Below are 18,395 nucleotides of genomic sequence, written 5' to 3'. Positions count from 1 at the left end.
TCCCACTGCATGAGCTTTTCAAAGCAAACACGAAGAAATCGCTCTGACCGCCTTAAGGCAATTCTGTGGAAAAACGCCTTGCTCGCAGTCGACAAACCTAAAACAATGTCCACCGCAAAGCCTACTACTCCACCCACAAACCAAGAGGGACCTACTGGGTCGGACTCTACAAGACAGGAGAGACTGCCAAAGAAGTCAAGCAACAAACATTCTTCGCTCGAAAGAACACGAGCAAAGAAGAGAAAGCCTGATTTGGCTAAACACGGGGCGAAAAAGGCGAAAAGATCGGGGGTCACTCATACATCCCCAATGCCTAATGCTTCCCCACCGGGACCGTCGACACCAAGCCTTCTGCCTCCACAAACAAACAACCCACCGACACCGACGCCGTCGATGTCGAGGTTTGATCAGGGCAGCACACAAGGCTCTCGACACGGAAGTGCCTCTCGACATTGAAGGGAGACCACTCCGGCTAATAGCCGCTGCTCCGACCCCAGACCGCTGAGAAACAACCGACCTAACAACGCGTCTCTTTCTGAAGGCGAGATCCAAGATTCTTCTTCCCCATGGCCGATCATTGTCATAGACCTCCCACAACAGGCATCTCCTACACGTTTCGCCTACAGTCCAAACCCGTCGACAATATCGAACAGGTCCAGACACGACTCCTACAATTCTAGATCGAGGTCTCCCACAAGAGACAGAAGCTGGAATCGGTCCTCAGCATGGTCGTTACCGTCCAATCAACAGGGACTCCAAGATACTTACCTTGACATCGAACACCGCTCTCGTTCGTCAACACCGTGTCGCCGCCCCTCTGCTACCATTTCCAGACCAGCTGAGCAACCACCACCTGTTCCGCGCCGGGGAATCTCCCTAACACAGAGCAAACCTACGGCCATAGCATCCATAGCACCATCGTTCAAAGACCGTCCGCTTCCACCTCCGCCATCCCCCCATGCCAGAAAAAATGACGACCGTATTTCTCTGTCCTCGAGATCCGACGATGACTATATTTCTGGCGAAACATCGATATCGTCCTTACAGCCATCTATCCCATCGCCTACCGAGGCTGTCGAAACACCGGAAAGCTCGTCGCCTTCACAAGACACTTTCCACTTCACTGATCAAATCCTGAGGATGGCGCAATCGCTAGGGATCCAAACTCACCAACCTATCGAAAGGATTGAGGACCCTGTGTTCGATGCGATTTATACCGAAGCCACAGCACCGGTATCCATCCCCTTCCTTCCAACTTTGCTACAAACAGCAAAATTATCTTGGAAGACCCCAGCCACTATGGCTCCCACATCAAAGAAATTAGAATCCCTTTATCGTATACAGGACAAGGATGTGGGATTCCTTTTCACTCACCCCAAGCCGAATTCCATTATAGTGGAATCATCTCAGGGAAAATCTCAGAGAGCTCATGCCTCTCCATCAGATAAGGAGGGGAGACGCCTTGACCTTATGGGCCGCAGAATTTATTCCTCCGCAGCGCTAGGTTTTAAGGTAGCCAACTACCAAGCAACAATGGCTCGCTACCAACTTTTTCTTTGGGTGAAAATAGGCTCCCTTTGCGACTATCTCCCCGAAGAGAAGAGAGAGCTCACTCATGTTTTTCAAGACGAGGCTACACGCCACTCCAAACTACAAATTAGCACCACCAGACACCAGGTCGACTGCGATGCCAAGGCCATGGTAGCAGCAGTAGCCCTTCGACGCCACGCCTGGCTCCGCTCGGCATCGATAACACCTGAAGCCAGATCCCGTATCGAAGATCTCCCCTTCGATGGCGAAGGATTATTCAATGCCACCACAGACGAAACAATGGATTCGATACAAAAGGCAAGGGCAACAGCTAAAAAGATGGGCATAACTCAATACCAGCCTTCATCTTTCAAAACAAGAAATTGGAATAGATCCTTTCCTCAAAATAAGCAATATTCAGACAGGTTCCAACACGCACTACCACAGCAACGCCAAAAGAAACAAACACCATACCCGCGATACAGACAATCCCGCAGCAAACCGGATATCGCCTCCAAACGGAGACTTTGACTCCGATTTTCTCATCGTTCAAACAGATTTATCATACGACTTCAACCACCGACTTCGACCTTTCATCACCAACTGGGAACATATCACATCAGACACCTGGGTCCTCAACATCATTCGGGATGGATACAAAATAGAACTCGAAGCACTCCCTCCCGTCGGTACCGTAAGAAGAACATCACCTTCTCTAACCCTCTCAAAGGAAATATCTACCCTCCTAAAGAAAGGAGCAATCACAAGAGTACAACTCGATATAGAGAACAGCTTCCTCTCAAGATATTTTACGGTACCGAAGGCAGATGGAGGTCTTCGTCCCATACTAGACCTCAGAAATCTCAATCGCTTCATAAAAGTCAGGAAATTTCGCATGATTACCCTTCCTGCGATCCTCCCTCTTCTACAACAACACATGTGGTTCGCGTCCATAGACTTGAAGGACGTCTACTTTCACATAACAATCCATCCTGCACATCGTCACTTTCTTCGGTTCCTAGTGGGAACACAAATGTTCCAATTCCAGGTCCTCCCATTCGGCTTATCGACGGCACCAAGAGTCTTCACCAAGTGTGTCGCTGTCGTTTGTGCCTATTTAAGAAAAAAGGGTATAGAGATATATCCCTATCTAGATGATTGGTTAATATCAGCCCCCACCCGCCTATCCCTGATAAAAGCACTGAACGAAGTCACAAAAACTGTGACAGCTCTGGGCCTCTACATAAACCTAGAAAAGTCCCAACTTTCTCCAACCCAGAGAATACAGTTTATCGGAGCAATCCTCGATTCCACGACTGCCAGAGCCTACCTCCCCCCCAAGAGAGTAGACACACTAGTCACCTTGGCACGCCGACTAGCCAAGAACAAACCAACAACAGCCTTCCAAGTACAACGCCTCCTCGGCCACATGGCAGCAACCATCTCGGTAGTTCGATGGGCAAGACTCCGTATGAGACCTCTACAAAACTGGTTCATCAGGTCTTTCCCAAATATAATGAACGCCAAGAGACTCTATCTAAACATCCCATCAATAATACGGATGTCCCTCTCTTGATGGCAAGACAAAAGCAATCTCATCATAGGAATGCTATTTACACAGACACCACCGACCCACACCCTCACTACCGACGCTTCGACCCTGGGTTGGGGTGCCCACTGCGCACACCTCCAAACTCAGGGAAAATGGAACAACATAGAGCACAGGAAACACATCAATTTCCTAGAAATGCTCGCCGTTGAAAAAGCCCTCTTCGCCTTCAAGGATATATTGAGAAATAACCACATTCAACTGCTTACCGACAATACCGCAGTACTATGGCACCTGAACAAAGAAGGGGGAACTCGCTCCTCAACTCTAGTCCGGAAAACAGTCGAAATCCTCAACTGGTGCATTCCACGAGGAATATTTATTTATTTATTTATTACATTTTTATACCGCCCAATAGCCGAAGCTCTCTGGGCGGTTCACAATACACATAACGGCGATCCACATCCCAGGACAAGACAACATTCTGGCCGATGCACTCAGCCGGAAAATAACCACCTCACACGAGTGGGAAATGGACTTAACCACCCTCTCACAACTCTTCCAACAATGGGGTCAACCATCCATAGACTTGTTTGCCACCCCTCACAATGCAGTCCTCCACCAGTACTGCTCCAGAGGAGGTGTGGGACAAAACTCCAAGGGAGATGCGTTCCAGATCAATTGGGGACACCTACCCTTTTACGCATTTCCCCCAATACCACTAATAGCTCTGATTGTCCCTGCCTGCTCCAGTCTCCCTCGCATCTTCTGCCCCACTGGGTGAAGATGGCAATTAGCCCTGCCGGGGTGGGTGGGGGTTTCCAACTGAAGCAGGCTCTGATGGTCCCTGCCTGCTCCAGTCTCCCTCGCATCTTCAAATACCAGCTCAAATCCCACACGCATTCCTGGGTATGGGGAGGGTGGAGCAAATACATTATAATATGATATCCCAACCTGGGCCTCTAGCATACTGTGCTTTATTTGAAGAGATGTTAAGACTGGGAAGGCGTATCCTTCTTTTTCAGGGTTCCCAATCATGTAGAGAAAGCTGTACATGCATAAAGCTGTATATGTGTGGGCTCTCTAATTTCAAAAGGAATACATGTAGGCTAGGGATGCAATGCCACTTCTTTACTCAATATGCATTAATTGAATATGTGAAAACGCATTAATGTTAGTGAAGACAGCATTGCTATTACATTTAAGTAGATTATTCTTGGGACTAAATTAGATAAGACTATTCATATCTTTAATCCTAGCAAATGGTTAAAAAAATAAAGAAAATAATTAGTATGGGGGGCAGGGGTTTAGCCTGGACTGTGATATGATGAGTGGGGATTTTTTTTAACCCTTTGCCCCCCCCCCCCCCGGTCATGGTCCTGATTGGAATCAGACCCCATTATGCTTGCTATTTGCAGTGGGAGGAAAATAATAGTTCCCATATTGAAAAAGTACCTTGAAATATTGGAGAATTCATTGGTAGCTTGACCTCAATTTTTAAAAAATACCCATGGGAATGTACAGCCCAAATATACAATAAACAATAAACAATCATAAGCTATAAAGCAATGAATGGCGACATTGAAACTATCCAGGAGATCTAAAAACAGCAATCACCTTAAAAGAAATGCGGAAAATGCACCCTCCTTGCCTGCAGCTCCCTTATTTTTAAAGATAAAGAGATCTAAATTGGCATAGTGATAGCTCTTAAGGAGGGCTTTAGCCACCCCAAGTTTGAATCAGATTGGTTCATCCCTTGATTTTAAGGAATTTTTAAAATTAAAATTAAAAAATGCTTACATCTGCATAAGTTTTAGGGTTAGAGAGACTTCTGAGTAAACAGAAGTAAGACCTCAGAAGTAAGCATAGGGTTGCAGAGCACTTCTTTCCAGTTTGCTGTTTTAGAATTTTTTAAAAAAACTTCTGAGTGACCACACTATTAAAAGTCAGTTCTATACGTGTTTACTCAGAAGTAAGTCTCTCTGTTCAATGGGGTTTACTGAAAGGTAAGCATGCATCTGATTTTATTATGAATTGGATGTAAATGCAGTTGAAATCAATGGGATTTACTCTTGGGTAAGGGAACCAGCAGATCTCTATTACATGAACCTGGAGATACACAGCTTCGCATGATCAAAGGAATGGAAGATCAATCCTTTGCACTTGTGGACTACCAGGAAAATGAGTTTAAGAGGGGGAAATTTAAAAAATTCCTAAAAAGTCAAGGGATGAACCAATCTGATTCAAACTTGGCATGCTGAAAGCCCTTCTTAAGAGCTATCACTGTGCCAAGTTTGATCTCTTTATCTTTAAAACATAGGCAGATGTAAGCATGTTTTTAATTTCCATTAAAAAAATTCTCCAAAATCAAGGAATGACCCAATCTGATTCAAACTTGGGGTGGCTAAAGCCCTCCTTAAGAGCTATCACCATGCAAAGTTTGATCTCGTTATCTTTAAAACTTACCCAGATGTATGCATTTTGGTTACCTTGGAGCAAACTAGGGGACCTGACCACCCTTACAAAATAAATTAAAATGATTGTTCATCTGTCCACCCTTTGAAACGAGCAAAACAAACCTTTGCTCCTCCTCCCCTGTAAACCTTTCCCAATGGGCAGGGCTTGAGATTTCACCAGCACAGTAGCGCTCCACGTGAAAAGATACATGAGCTGAAAGAGCGCAACAAGACACAGATGTGGAAGTGCCCCAGCGTTTGACTCGCTAAGGAAATGAAGGGGGAAACCACGGGTGAAAACTGGATAAAAAAAATGTGATGAAGCCCTGAAAGAACTGAGCATGTTCAGCCTGCAAAAGAGAAGATTGAAGGGAGACATGATAGCACTCTTCAAATACTTGAGAGGTTGTCACACAAAGGAGGGCCAGGATCTCTTATTTATTTTATTTATTATTGCATTTATATCCCACCTTTTTTCCTGCACAGAACCCAAGGTGGCGTACATAATCCTCCTCCTCTCCATTTTATCCTCACAACAACTTGTGAGGTGGGTTGGGCTGAAAGTGTGTGACTGGCCCAAAGTCACCCAGTGGGTTTCCATGGTTGAGTGGGGACTAGAACCTGGATCTCCTGCCTCCAAGTCCAACACTTTAGCAACTACACCACACTGGATCTCTTCTCAATCATCTCAGAGTGTAGGACACAGAATAATAGGCTCAAGTTACAGGAAGCCAGATTCCAGCTGGATGTCAGGAAAAACGTCCTAAATGTTAGAGCAGTACGACAATGGAACCAATTACCTAGGGAGGTTGTGGGCTATCCCACACTAGAGGCATTCAAGAGGCAGCTGGACAATTGTCAGGGATGCTTTAAGGTGGATTCCTACATTGAGCATGGTTTGGTTTTCTCAACTGGGTAGGAGGATGGTGATCTGAAAGTGGAAGAATTCACATCTATCCTACAGTCATAGTTGAATCACTTCCTATTGAGGTTTAGATTCTCAGTGGCCTTTCACCTCTGCAAGGGTGGGGGAGCAGAACCTGGCCAGTTCCTTAGTATACACCTGAGCTGATGGCAGTGAAGTAAGGGGACAAATGGCTAAAATACAGGTGGAGGAAAACCCATGCCACATCCAACCGAACACAAGTTAGAGCTCAGTATTGAACCTACTCTGTGGCAGTGATGGTAGCAAAAGGGAATTCTTTTCCACTGCCATTGCATCTTCTCAGTGTCATCCAGCAGGGCTGCTACAATCTGGGCCAAGGAAAGAAATGGTGCAATCCTTGGTAGCACACCTTGACAAGTTTCCACAACATTTTAAAGATAAAGTTGCTCGAATCTGTCATGAATTGGGTATTACAGTTAATGCAGTTCCATTAGCAGAGGTGTCTCCTTCAGTTATATTGGATGAGTTTCAGTTCTTGAGTCCTGAGGATGCAGACAAGGTGCTTGGTAAAATCCAGTCAGCCACCTGTAATTGACCTAACGAGGGGATATCCAGTTGTGTCCAGGAAGATGTAAATTTGAGCTTTTTAAAAAAATTATCTATCTTTACCTATGGTTAGCATCATGGTCAGCCCTATGAGCAATTGAGTATTTTAACCAATGTTGTAGGGCACATAAACATTTGTTATTGAGTAGCTCCACCATGCATACTTGAGTCTATGGTGTATTTTTAGCTTATCTACATTTTCACAGGATAACTGCATTGGGAAGAAATTTGGCCATGAATGGCAACATCTGAAGTAACTATATTCCAAGCAAATCCTGGGGAATTATATCCAATAGTCAAGCATTTTATACATAGTTATAGCAGATGTATTCAAAACTCTCAGTATGATTTTGCTTTCTCCCACTTCTCTCCAGTTTTCCTTTTATAGTAAGGAAAATCTCATGGTGAATTTAATATATTTTGTCAGCTGAGCTTTAGTATATGAAATCTGTGGAAATACCAGGTGATAAATGTAAAATAGAACACACCATTTGCTATTGATTATCTTCTTTTTCTTCTTGGCTATTTGGATTCAGCTTCTCTTCCATTCAGGTGTACTGGTATCCCTAAGCCTTTCTGGGCCACAGCTGGAGCGAGTGGTGATTGACAGAACCCTGATGGGGAAGCTCATCTCCGACACTATCAGCGATGGTAATTATGCCCATGTGCAATTCAGTTGCCTACATTTACAGTGGAACAGGAAGAATAGTATGTCAACAGGTAGACCAATTATGACCACTGGGGACTTGAAAACACAACAAGTAATTGCATGTAATGCCACAGTTACTACCCTCAGGACCAAAACCACTTTAGAAAAAAATATTTAACATCAACATTTCTGTTATCGACCGTTACATTTATTTTCTAAATCTTAGTTCCTTGTGTAATTTCCCCCAAAGGTATTAAAGTTCAGCACATGTAATTCCCCCCACCACCATTTGAGTGCTTTATCCCGTACTAATAACTTGCTAGAAATAAGCAATAAAGAACCAAAGATCTTTGTCCTGCTTGTTTCCAAGCACTCACACATGTAATGCTAGTATCTTTGATTACAGTACAGTCAGGTTTGATCATTTAATATATGTTCCGTCCAGTACTGTCAGCTGTAACCAGAAGCAGCACTCCAAGATCTGAGGGGGAAGTCTTTCTCCAGCCCTACTACCTGAGATCTTTAAACAAAGATGTCAGGATTGAGTTTAAGACTTTCTACTTGCAAATCATGTGCTCTAGTAAAGAACAACAGCCTTTTTCTATTTTTCCACCAAATGAGAGGATGATTCCCGAAGTATATGGGTTTTTAACAGGGGTTTACACAAATTCCTGGAGGGTGTTTATCAAAGCAGAGCTATTAGAGCCTTCTTGTTAAAAGGAAGTGCACCTCTGAATAGCAGTTGCTAGAAAATAAAAAAACAGTAACTGGACACAAAGGCACAGGAATCCCCTAGCACCAACTTCTGAAATTGCCCCTTCCCCTCTGGACTGGAGCCTCCATAAGACAGTGCTTCGTAGTCCTATCTTAGATGGATATAATAGTTGATGGTATCAAAAGCTGCAAAAAGGTCCAACTAATGGGGACACATTCCCTCTGTCCAGTTCCCTGTGTAGATCACTATCAAGGTGACTAAAACAATCATAACCATCTCAGAAGTCAGATTGAAATGAATATAGATAATGTGCCTCAACCAGGAACCCCTGGAACTGAGAAGCCACAACACCCACCAGCAACTTGCCCAGGAATTGAGTATTGGAGACTGGCCAGAATTTTTTCCAATACAGTGGGGTTCGGGTGGGGGTGGGGGTTTAAAAACAGGTTTACCACCATCTTTTAGGCAAGATGGAATCACATCTTGCCATAAAGATGCTTTCACCATTAACCTTACCCACTCAGCTAGTCCTTCTGTGTTGGCTTTGATAAGCGAGGAAGGGAAGAGTCCAGTATTGTAAATTAGCCTTAAAAATGCCATTAACTCCCAGTCGCAGAGATTCTTCGTTCACATGAAAATTCCTACCTCTGTCTTCTGTTCAACCTTAAGCCACCTGTGGCGACTTTACATGATCACAGAAAGAGAGGGAGGGAGAAGGATCACAGAAGTACATTGTATTCTGTTCTTAGTCTTTTGAAGGACAACATTATAGATAGCTCAGTTAGAAAAAGTTATTAGTTTCATGTAAGTAAGTTAAATGGATCCAACATATTTATAAATAATTAATGTTGAAATGAAGACATCTCAAACGGTATAAATAATGCAGACTGTAAACAAAGTTCATTCATTGTTATTTATTACGGTCACAGACCAGCAAAATCAACACCAAAACATACAAAGGATAGATAAAAAGTGACATAAAAACAAAATACAGCTTGGTGAGTTGCTTCTCTCAGAAGGATTGCAATGTTATTTTTCTAATTTGCATTGAGGTCATGAGAAACTTAGAGACACTTTCAGTAATATGGGAGGACAAATCCCTTAAACAGATTAATACCAACGTTGTGGGGCTATACAATTATTGTAGAGCAGTGAAGAGCAAGATTTGTTAGCAGCAGTTCTTAAATGCTGTAGATCTAGATCTATTAGTCTTTGAACAACAAGAGATTGGGCCTTCTGGAGCCCATAGTTGCCTACCGCTTCCACAAAGAAGCCCAGCCTAAGTAGCTTCTTCTCCATCTCTCTCATCCAACGAGTGAAATAGGAATCTGAGAGCAGTAAAAAGAGGAGCTGCAAGGAAGGGGAGCCTATTTAAAGGCCTTGATCCATGCCTTGCATTCAACTGATCTAATACCCACTTCCAGATAAATAGCTGCGTTCCCCACACAGGAAGGGAGGCCCAGTAGTTGTGTAAACAAAGTTGGATCAGAATGCCATCGTAGAGTTTTTATTCAGAACTGAAATGGAAAAGAACAAGAAGTTGAAGATAATACATAGTAATTTAAAAGCGTTGAGTGGGATTCACAGATGTAAAGTAGTAGTTTTTAATAGCTAATATAGCCGTTTTTAATATCTTCGAATGGGATTCACAGAGGTAAAGCACGTCTAAAGGAGCAGCTCTTAATGGGTTATTAGTTTCCTCTACAATGTGCACTTTTGCATATAGTTCTTAAATGTAGGCCCCCTCACATGTTTTTTTCACTAAAGGTATATGTTTAATTGGATAATTCTAATTATTATTGGAGGAAGTTCAGTATAATATTTGTAGAGAAGCTAAAATGAATTGAGTTGCCCCGATGAACCTGTGGTCTATAAGGACTCCATTTCTTAGCAATTCCAACTTTATAAATATTTTTAAAGCGTTTATGTTTACTCATGAAAGTACTGTGGCAGTGCTCTCTAAATATTGATATAGTTTTTTAGACTGTCTGTCCACTGTTGATTGGTATAATTCACTTTATTCAAGAATAAAGGAAGAAATGCCATATGCAAAAAATCTCCAGTTTTGTCTCCCCTATGGTTCACAGCTTCAAGAAACTTGACTGATTTACTAACATCTGCTATCTCATTGGCACTGGGTGGTTTTTGTTTTTATTTTTTACATTTATGCTTGACTGCAGCTGAAAACAGCATTTTCACTCAACCAATGAAAACAATCATAGAAGTGGGTGTCAATCCTAAATCTAAAAGAACTGAAAGGGGAATGCATATAGTAAGAGTAACCAGTATCAGATTACAACAGTAATTTGATATATGATAATTTATTCAGCTTTACTTAGTCTGAATACTCCCCAAGCTTTAATTCCAATTTCCAACAAGACCCTGACAAGATGGAAACAGATGTCCTTTAGGAGATCAGAGAAGCTGAATTGTAACCTTCAAAATTTGTTTTCCCACCCAGTGTCTCAGTGGAGGTTTGGTAATTTGTTTTGTTGGTGGTGACAGGTATTACAATGTTGACAATTTTTCTTTGTTTTTCAGCTGTTCTCACAGACAGTTTCATGATCTTGTCATTTTGGGAGCAAAGCAAACTCTGTTTCATTCAGTTCACAAAGAAGGCAAATTCTACTGATGTAAACAAAAAGCTTGAAAAACTCTCATCCTTGGACTTTAAGGTATGGCTATCAGTGATGTTTGCAAGTACCATACCCTATTTCTTCGATTCTAAGACGCATTTTTCCCCCATATAAACATCTCTAAAAATGGGGTGCGTCTTAGAATTGCGGGTGTGTCTTAGGTGTTTTTTTTTTCTGTTGGTGGTACTGAAATTAGTGTGCGTCTCACAATCGATGGCGTCTTACAATCGAAGAAATACAGTAATTAAAGGCAAATGTATATTGAGGGTTGACATACACTTAGTGTAGTTTGCCTACTAACTAGTAAAAACTGTTTTGAAAATGTATTTTAGATGAACTGTTAAAACTATTGCAATACAGTAGTATTATAGAGAAGCTTTTTAATGGTTACCAAATATAAATTTAAGCAGACTTGGGCTGGATTAATTACCATGTGACTCACAGCCCTTATCTTGCAGCTGTGGCTGAAAGGGAGTCTTGCTCTCTTTCAGCCTGTAATAGGATGGGAGACCAAGCAGAGCCAAGCAACTGGGCCTTGAGTTTCCCACGATTGGACTGAGTCCCCAATTATCCTGTTCGAAGCCTGAATCAGAGTTTACTGCTTTTAAATTATATATTGTTTTAACTTGGTTCATGGTTTAATTTGTTTTTAACTATGCATATTTATTGTTTTATACTGTATGCTTTTATCTGTACACCATGAGATCTTAATGATATAGGGCGGGATACAAATGTTCTAAATAAATAAATAAAATAAATAGTTCTGAACCCATAGGCCCCACGGATAGCATTGGGGCTAGTGGCTCTGGGGCAAGGCCCAACACTTGTAAGCATTCTATAACTAATATTCATAATCTTTAAACATACTTGGTTCCTTTGAAATATTCTGTACCTGGCCATCTCAAATTTTATGTCACTTTTGCTTTTGCTCCCATTGTGATTTAAAGAGCACGGCTTTTTGTTTGTTCCCTCTCAATCACATGAATTCCATTAACTTGGACATTTTTGCCACTTTCCATATATTCACCAACCACTCCAATAATGAACATGGTCTAGATACTCTCCATCTCCTTGCTATCACCTTCTTTGCTCCTTGTACTACATCCTTGTACAATGAATTAACTTTTTGATTCATATAACCCAATAGAGCAACTGATGGATCAAGAGGAATGGTATATTTAATCATGCGACTAATACAGTATTTAATCTTCCTCCAGAATTTCTCTATCTCTGGACAAGTCCACCATACATGCATAAAGTCTGTGCTTGATTGGTTACACCTCCAACATCTATCCTGCATGTTGCTATAGAACTTACTTAATCAAAAAGGTGTCAAATACCATTGATATAATATTTTATAGAAGTTTTATCTTTATTAACACATGGTGACTATGCAGGACCTTGAGTGGTGAGAGTTAATTACATTTCTATTGAAATTGAGATACTCAAACACCTTTCCAGTCTTTTTGAAATACTTACCTTTTGAATCATTATATGGTACTAAAATTAAATCAATTTGTGACAGTGATATTTTTATTTGCTTATTATATACTAATCTTTCACATTGAAATTATTCTGAGGCTAATTCTCCCAGCTTCTGATTAATAAAACCCCTTAATTGAAAGAACTGAAACCAAGAAGGTTGCCTCTCTAATAATTGTGTGATTTCCAGTAATGACAAACACCGACCTTCTCTTATTACTTTTATAAAGGTAGTAAGTTAGTTATGTGCCCTCAAGTCGGCTTTGACTTATGGTGACCCTATGAATCAATGACCTCCAGTTGCATCTGTTGTAAACCAGATGTTGTAACTTCATGTCCATATCTTCCTTTATGGAGTCAATCCATCTCTTGTTTGGTCTTCCTCTTTTCCTTCTACTTTCCTTAGCATTATTGTTTTTTCTAGTGAGTCATATCTTGTCATTATATGTCCAAAGTAGGATAATCTTAGTTTCAGCATTTTCACTTCTAGTGCAAGTTCTGACTTAATTTGTTCTAGAACTCATTTATTTGCCTTTTTCGCGGTCCATGGTATCTGCAGGGCAAAACTCTCCTCCAACACCATATTTCAAACGAGTTGAACTTCCTCCTATTCACTTTATTCATTGTCCACCTTTTGCATCCATACATGGAGTTCGAAAATACCATGGTCTGAATAACTGTGCCAAGGTATTGATAATCCTTGACTAGTTTGATTTCCTTGTTTTCAACTTTAAAATTCCATAAGTCCTTTGTTGTCATCACTTTAGACTTCTTAACGTTCAACTGTAGTCCTGCTTTTGTGCTTTCTTCCTTGAACTTCCTCAGCATACGTTTCAAATTGTTGCTAGTTTCTGCTAATAATATAGTGTTGTCAGCATATCTTAAGTTGTTAATGTTCCTCCCTCTGATATTAACCCCTCCTTCATCTTGAATTAAACCCGCTTTCCGTATATGTTCTCCATATAGATTAAACAAAAAGGGTGATAATATACATTCCTGACTCACGCCCTTTCCAACGTGAAGCCATTCAGTTTCTCCATATTCTGTCCTTACCACGGCCTCTTGCGCAGAGTATAAATTACGCATCAGCACAATCAGATGTTGTGGCACTCCCATTTCTTTTAAAACATTCCATAGTTTTTCATGATCTACACAATTAAATTCTTTGCTGTAGTCTATGAAGAACAGCGTTGACTTTCTTCTGGAATTCTTTAATCCGTTCCATTATCCAACGTATATTCGCAATATGATTGCTCATGCCTCTGCCTGTCCTGAATCCAGCTTGGACTTTTGGCATTTCTTGCTCCATATTTGGTAAAAGCCTTTGTTGTAAAATCTTCAGTATTATTTTACTGGCACGGGAAATTAGTGCTATGGTTCTGTAGTTACTACACTCCCTAGAATCCCCTTTCTTTAGAATTGGGATGTATATTGAACGTTTCCAGTTTATGGGCCATTATAAAGCTAATTACCTTATTATCAATCAATTTCTAAAATCTGCTTCCTAGCCTAAAGGATTCACTGTAACTAAAGGAGAACAATGATATACCTGGACTGAGTATTTCCCCCGCCCATATATTCCAAAATTTTATCACTGCTTCCATACATAAATTTAATCTTTCAGTGAACACAGTTCCATTTATCTTTTTTGTTTTATTATAAAAAAACCCAGGGTTTTTATAGGAATTCTAATGCATTCTTGTTCTAACATCAACCATGGAGTACTTTTCTTTTTGTTCATCCAGTAAGCAATTGGTTTTAATATAGTAGCATAATAATTATATACAAGATTTGGAACACGCAGTCAGCTTTTACTCCTAAATTTTTCTAGAGTACTTATTTCCATTCTTGAGGCAGGATCCAATGGTGCCCTTGCATGGGTAGCCTGATCTACCTATCCTGGTGTGTGTGCGGCCTCTTCCACTTGTGGCCACGAACTAGGACTTCCAGGATCAAACCCCCAAATGATGGGAAACACTCTTTTTTTTGCAAGGGGTGCAACTTGTCCATTCCAGAAATGAGCATTTCTGATCATTTTGGGGCTTGGTTCTGGAAGCGCTACATTGCAGCCACCAGGATGGGCTGATCGGGCCACCAAGGTCACCATTGGATTCTGCCCCCTTTTTTTCCAGATAAACTTCTGGAAACTATTTCTTCTTGAGTGTTCTTTCTGAAATTTTCACTGAGATATTCTGAAAATGAAAAGAAATTTAGGTAGGATATTCATAGAATCATTAAATATTAGAGTTGGAAAGGGCCTATAAGGCTATTGAGTCCAACCTTCTGTTCCATGCAAGAATCCACTTAAATTATACTTGACAGATGGCTCTCCAACTGCATCTTGAATGCCTCTAGTGTGGGAGAGCCCACTACCTCCCTAGGTAATTGGTTACGTTATTGTATTGCTCTATCAGTCAGGAAGCTTTTCCTGATGTCCAGCCGGAATCTGGCTTCTTGTAACTTGAGCCCATTATTCCGTGTCCTGAGCTCTGGGATGATCAAGATGAGATCCTGGCCCTCCTCTGTGTGACAACCTTTCAAGAACTTGAAGAATGCTATCATGTCTCTCCTCTCTTCTCCTCATGCCCAGTTCTTTCAGTCTCTCCTCACAGGGGTTTGTTTCCAGACCCTGATAATCCTCGTTGCCCTCCTCTGTACTCCCTACAGCTTTTCTGCATCCTTCTTGAAGTGTGGTGCCCAGAACTGGATGCAGTACTAAAGAGAAGGCCTAACCAATACTTCGTGCGATTTAGGAGTTTACTTCTATTAATGTAGCCCAAAAAAGCATTTGCTTTTTTTACAGTCAAATCACACTGTTGGCTCATATTCAGCTTGTGATCTACAACAATTCCAAGATCCTTCTCGCTTGTAGTATTGCTGAACCAAGTGTCCCCCATCATGTAACTGTGCATTTGGTTTCTTTTTCCTAGTTGTAGAACTTGGCATTTATCCATATTAAATTTCATTCTGTTGTTTTCAGCCCAGTGCGCCAGCCTATCAAGAAAACTTAGAAGTTTGTTTCTAACTTCAGGTTATTAGCTATCCCACCCAATTTTGTGTCATCTGCAAATTTGATAAGCCTTCCCTGCACCTCCACATCCAAGTTATTAATAAAAATGTTGAAAAGCACTAGACCCACCCAGGACTGAGCCTTGCGGTATCCCGCTCATTACCTCCCTGCAATTTGAGAGCCTTCCTGATGCTATTTCTGCACTTCTGTGCTACCTGCCTGTCTCTTCTTTTGTAGCCTGGCCTTCCTTCCGCTTCCTATAGGTGTCCTTCCTTTTGTTTTTGTGGAGCCACTGTTGTCTTCTATCTTTTTTCCTTGTTGGTATTGTTTGTAATTGTGCCTTTAAAATTTCCTTTTTTAGAAACTCCCACCCATCTTGGACTCCTTTTCTCATTAGGGCCACTTGCCATGGAACCATACATATCATTGTCCTGAGTTTATTAAAATTGGTTTTCCTAAAATCCAGAATTCGCGTCTTGCTACACTTAGCTTTTGCTTCCTTTAAAATCAAGAACTGAAGTATGACATGGTTGCTTTCCCATAAAGTTCCTGTAACCGCCACTTTATGCACTAAGTCATCTTCATCTTAACTGATTCAATCCTATCTGACAATGAAATGCCACATTTATCCCATCATTCTAATTTTTTTTTTACTTACATTATCTATTAGAATCATAGAATAGTAGAGTTGGAAGGGGCTATAAGGCCATCGAGTCCAACCCCCTGCTTAATGCAGGAATCCACCCTAAAGCATACCTGACAGATGGTTTCTAATTTAATTTATACAGATCACTTATATTGGCTGATAAGTAGGTTTCTAAATATTTTGCTGATTGATACCACATTTCAGTTCCACACTCTTCTTTCAGAAGGCCAGTTAGCACATTGGCAACAAACTATGGTTAATAAACCATGGCTTATTGGAAATGCAATGGGTGTGAGTATGCATGCTGCTTCCATGGTTTAAAACTCTGGGTTGTTTGCACCCGCCCAACAACAACCCAGTGTTCCTGGTTTGTATGTTATGTAAACAGCCTGGGGACAGAGTATCCCTGGGATGCTTATCACAGTTGAAGCAGGTGTACACACAGGAATACGGATGTTGGAGAAGTCCACAGCAGCTTCAAATGAGTTTCGATTTCTATGAATCTGACTTGCAGATTCTGCATCTGATCAGCTTTTTCTGAGTCATGTGAACTTGTAGACCAGTGTTTTTTAAAAACATTTATGGGAGTTTTACGCAAGTGCACAATAGCAAACAGCAGCACAATTCTCATACATCCCTAAAAATAAATCTAATTCTGTCAATGAGAGGATGACTGAATGAAAGACACCAGACAATCTGAAACTCAAACGAAATAGATTTTAAAAATCTGTACATCCCTACGCAAGAACCATCCTTGCTCCTGCTGCATTTCCAGCCACCGACAGTTAGTTAACCATGGGTTGTTGGTCACGCAAGTTGAGTCAAAAAATCTGTCTTGCGAAGCTTAATTTTATATCTCCGTTTCTTTCCATACTCTTGAGTGTTGTTGTTTTTTAATCTGGCTGGTACTGAAACTTTAGGACTCATCAGTATTCATATAATATCATCTGCAAACAAATCTTGAACTCCGTTTCTTTTCAAAATACAAAAGGGAGATTAGTGAAGAGGCTGGTCTTGTGTCCATCACAAGAATGATGAACTATGATCCTTTTTGTGCTCCCGCCCACCCAGAGGTACTAGAATGTAGAGCATGGGGAAATGTTTTCCTTTTTTTTTTTTTAATCTACCAGTTGTTCTTTTTATTTATTTGTTTAATGACTTTTCTATCTGTGAGGCTGGCATTTCTTGAATTGTGTTGCACTTTTTGCCGCATTATGTTATAACTTGTTTGCTGGGAATACTCTCTGCTAGGATGGACATCTAATACATTTTCCAGGCTGTTTCAGCTCAAGGCCTCTTTTCAGTGCTGACTTGTGTTTGCAAGATTGATCCAACCTCTGTAACATGGATTTGAGACAGTTCACTGTTCACGAGGAACTGAGCTGATACGTTGTTTACTTCAAAACGATGCACACTTGTGCCTTGCTGAGTATTTGTTAAGCTTGGACTTTTGGTAACCATGAACACGATCTATAGACATCTAGCCAAGCTTTAAAGCTGCATTGGGATGTGATCATTTATTTTCAAAGTCTGTGGTTCATATGGCTGTTTATTCATAACCATGTTTCTGGACCCATATGTATATCCTAGTACATAAGGGACAAGGAAAATGGTTATAATAAACTTCTAAGAAAAGGCAGGGGACAGGGGTGGGGAGAGAGAACACAGGTTTTTAAAATTCTTATAGTTTTAAGATTTTGTCTTAAGCTGCAATATTATACCCATTTTCCTGGGAATAATCACCATTAAACTCAATGGGACTTAATTTTGAGTAGATTAATATAGGATTACACTGCTAATGTTTGTAACATTTTAATTCAATTGATATTTCTGAAGTATTGAAAAATGGTAGATTCTATATCAGTGTGGTTAGTAACCCTTTGTTACTATGATGCGTTAGTATGTTTTTAGTATGTTTTTAGGAAGTTTTAACAATGTATACTGTGTTTTGATTAATTTTTTATGTATTTTATACTTGTTGATCCCCGCCTCGATGAGGATGGAGAGGCGAGTTAGAATTATTATTATTATTGTTGTTGTTGTTGTTGTTATTATTATTATGTGGTTACTCTTATGTTTGTTGGGGGTTTTTAACTGATGCAACTGTAGTTGTGCTGTCTTTTTACTTGTCACTATATATAGATAGAATTTTTTTATTAAATTTTTTTATTTACTGTTTGCTTGGGGAACATATTTGTTACAGAGCAATGTGTAACTATAAAAAATAAAT

General features: G+C 40.7%; 1 protein-coding gene across 1 annotated transcript in view; it reads left to right on the top strand.

Annotated features, from left to right (window-relative positions):
* The window catches only part of WDPCP (WD repeat containing planar cell polarity effector), a 134,894-nt gene that overhangs the window by 12,565 nt on the left and 103,934 nt on the right, over positions 1 to 18,395 (top strand). The window contains exons 5-6 of the mRNA XM_063115973.1: positions 7,564 to 7,678; positions 10,933 to 11,066. Coding sequence (XP_062972043.1) covers positions 7,564 to 7,678; positions 10,933 to 11,066 — 249 coding nt within the window. The remainder of the gene's footprint in view (positions 1 to 7,563; positions 7,679 to 10,932; positions 11,067 to 18,395) is intronic.

The sequence above is a fragment of the Elgaria multicarinata genome, chromosome 2, assembly GCF_023053635.1.
Source record: "Elgaria multicarinata webbii isolate HBS135686 ecotype San Diego chromosome 2, rElgMul1.1.pri, whole genome shotgun sequence".
NCBI lineage: Eukaryota > Metazoa > Chordata > Lepidosauria > Squamata > Anguidae > Elgaria > Elgaria multicarinata.
This window is presented reverse-complemented; position numbering and strand designations above follow the sequence as displayed.